General features: G+C 34.4%; 1 protein-coding gene across 1 annotated transcript in view; it reads left to right on the top strand.

Annotated features, from left to right (window-relative positions):
* LOC106872113 (lipid transport auxiliary protein 1) overlaps positions 1 to 1,282 on the top strand; it is a 43,580-nt gene extending 42,298 nt beyond the window's left edge. Inside the window, exon 8 of the mRNA XM_089351188.1 lies at positions 803 to 1,282. Within this exon, the coding sequence (XP_089207314.1) occupies positions 803 to 1,169 (367 nt within the window). The 3' untranslated portion in view covers positions 1,170 to 1,282. The remainder of the gene's footprint in view (positions 1 to 802) is intronic.
* The last annotated feature ends 1,220 nt before the right edge of the window (positions 1,283 to 2,502 follow it).

Below are 2,502 nucleotides of genomic sequence, written 5' to 3'. Positions count from 1 at the left end.
TATATATATATATATATGTAGATAAATGGGAGTTGGGTATGTGTTTGTATGTATATATATACATACAACAATACCTCACTTTATGAGACCCTGTGTTTACAAGATTTCGCTTTACGAGTGTTCCCCGAAAACAAATTAACTCATATATTGGGGCATTACTGTTTCTATGTGTATGTGTGTGTATATATATATATATATATATATATATATATATATATATATATATATATATATATATATATATATATATATATATACATATATATATATATATATATATATATATATATATATACATATATATATATATATATATATATATATATATATATATATATATATATATATATATATATATACATATATGTAAAGGTAAGATCCAAGAATCAAGGTGTAGGAAGTTAGTAAGCTTCAAGCAGTCCATAGAAGGTATAAAAAGCAACTTTCAGGAACAATAGTGGTTTATTGACGTAGAAGGTTGTAAATATTTCCCATATCGAAGGTTCATAAGCTGTAAAAGATTATTTTATAGTTCATTGTTAGCTCCTGGGGTTATGTGTACTTATATATATATGTGTGTGTATATATATATATATATATATATATATATATATATTATCTAAAAATTGCTGAAACTAAAAATGTTAGGGTAGATTCTACTGATAAGTGAAACTATTTTTAATTATTACAAATGAACTATTACTAAAATGGCTATAATGGAAACCAAGTCAAGATGATTTTTAAAACAAAACAAAAAAAACAACAAACATTTATTTATGTCTAAATATGTTATCCATTTCAGCATTCGCCGTGTCTCAGCTGCCACCGAACAAACTGTACCAAAGCGAAATGTGCAGGTAATATTTCAAGGAATGAAAAAAGGACGTCTTGGTGGTACGAAGTCGATGATCCAGCCACGTTCCCGAAGCAACAAAGAAATTGAGTCAGATTTCTCCCAAGAGTATTGTCGAATGCGTTCGAATACTTTGCCTAGTGTTCAAGAGAAGAAGAAGACACCTCGTACAAAGAGCAGTGACCAAACAGCATTATTGGAAAGCCGGCACTCAAGTCAGCGAAGCAGTTCAGATCATTCTACAACAACCAGTACACAAGGAAGTGTAGAGAAGCTGATTCATCCTTGTCACACATCTACAACGCAGATGGCGTAGTTCTAACATAAATAGAACATTGTGTGCGTGTGTGTGTGTGTGTGTGTACATGTATATCTCACTAAAACTACTTATGTATTTATGTAAATTCTGTAATAAAGCTATTTAATTTCCCATGGTATTTTTCACTCATTAATCCATTATCATTTAAATTGGTCGTATCTGGCTCAAATATTTAATCTGGCCATATCAGGCCCAAATATTCTACCTGTTCTACGTTAAAAATGGCCAGATCTGGTCTCTCACATCTACCCTACAATGTCATTCTAAAATAAATAATCACATTGCTGAAATCTCAAAGCTACAAGGTAATGGATGTTTAATTCAAAACAATATGAATAAACAAGCATTATATTTCACAGAGTAATCTGAATGAAGACTTATTGGGGCAAGCGAAAGCGAAATCAGGATAGCACCTGTGCCTGTGACATGTGTAAGGATTTTCAAGCGAGATCGTTGCCAGTGCCCCTGGACTGGCTCTTGTGCAGGTGGCACATAAAATACACCATTTTGAGCGTGGCTGTTGCCAGTACCGCCTGACTGGCCTTCGTAGGATTTTCGAGCGAGATCGTTGCTAGTGCTCCTGGACTGGCTCTTGTGCAGGTGGCACATAAAATACACCATTTTGAGTGTGGCCGTTGCCAGTACCGCCTGACTGGCCTTCGTGCGGGTGACACGTAAAAGCACCCACTACACTCTCTGAGTGGTTGGTGTTAGGAAGGGCATCCAGCTGTAGAAACTCTGCCAAATCAGATTGGAGCCTGGTGTAGCCATCTGGCTTCACCAGTCCTCAGTCAAATCGTCCAACCCATGCTAGCATGGAAAGCAGACGTTAAACGATGATGATGATGATGATGTTCAAAATCTCAACGCTATGATTAATTCAAAACAATGTGAATAAGTAAGCATTATATTTGGCAGAATAATCTGAATACTAAAAGGTTAAGCCATGCATGACTAAGTGATTTAAGAAGTTCACTTTATAATCATGAAATCCTGAGTGTGTTCCAAAATATGTGACAACTTTATTATACCTCCAGGTGACCTGTACCTTGTGAATGAAATTAGGTTGATAGAAGCTATGAAAGCTCACCTGATGGAGTGTACCTGTGATTCAAAGGGCTTTGTCACATATTGAGTCATTGATTCAGTTTCAGAAGTACATTAAGAAGACATGGTTCTATGGAATACACAGCCACTTATATATGTTAATTTAACAACTCTAATTCTCGAGTGATTGAACAACTGAATGATCATTGTCAAAATTTATAAGACAATCTGTTTCCATCATCAAACTATGTATAAATGACACTTAACTGTAATACCTTTCAAC

Source organism: Octopus bimaculoides, chromosome 4 (assembly GCF_046866305.1).
Source record: "Octopus bimaculoides isolate indiv1 chromosome 4, ASM4686630v1, whole genome shotgun sequence".
Classification (NCBI taxonomy): Eukaryota; Metazoa; Mollusca; class Cephalopoda; order Octopoda; family Octopodidae; genus Octopus; species Octopus bimaculoides.
Note: the sequence above shows the minus strand (reverse complement) of the source record. Positions and strands in the feature narration are given on the sequence as shown.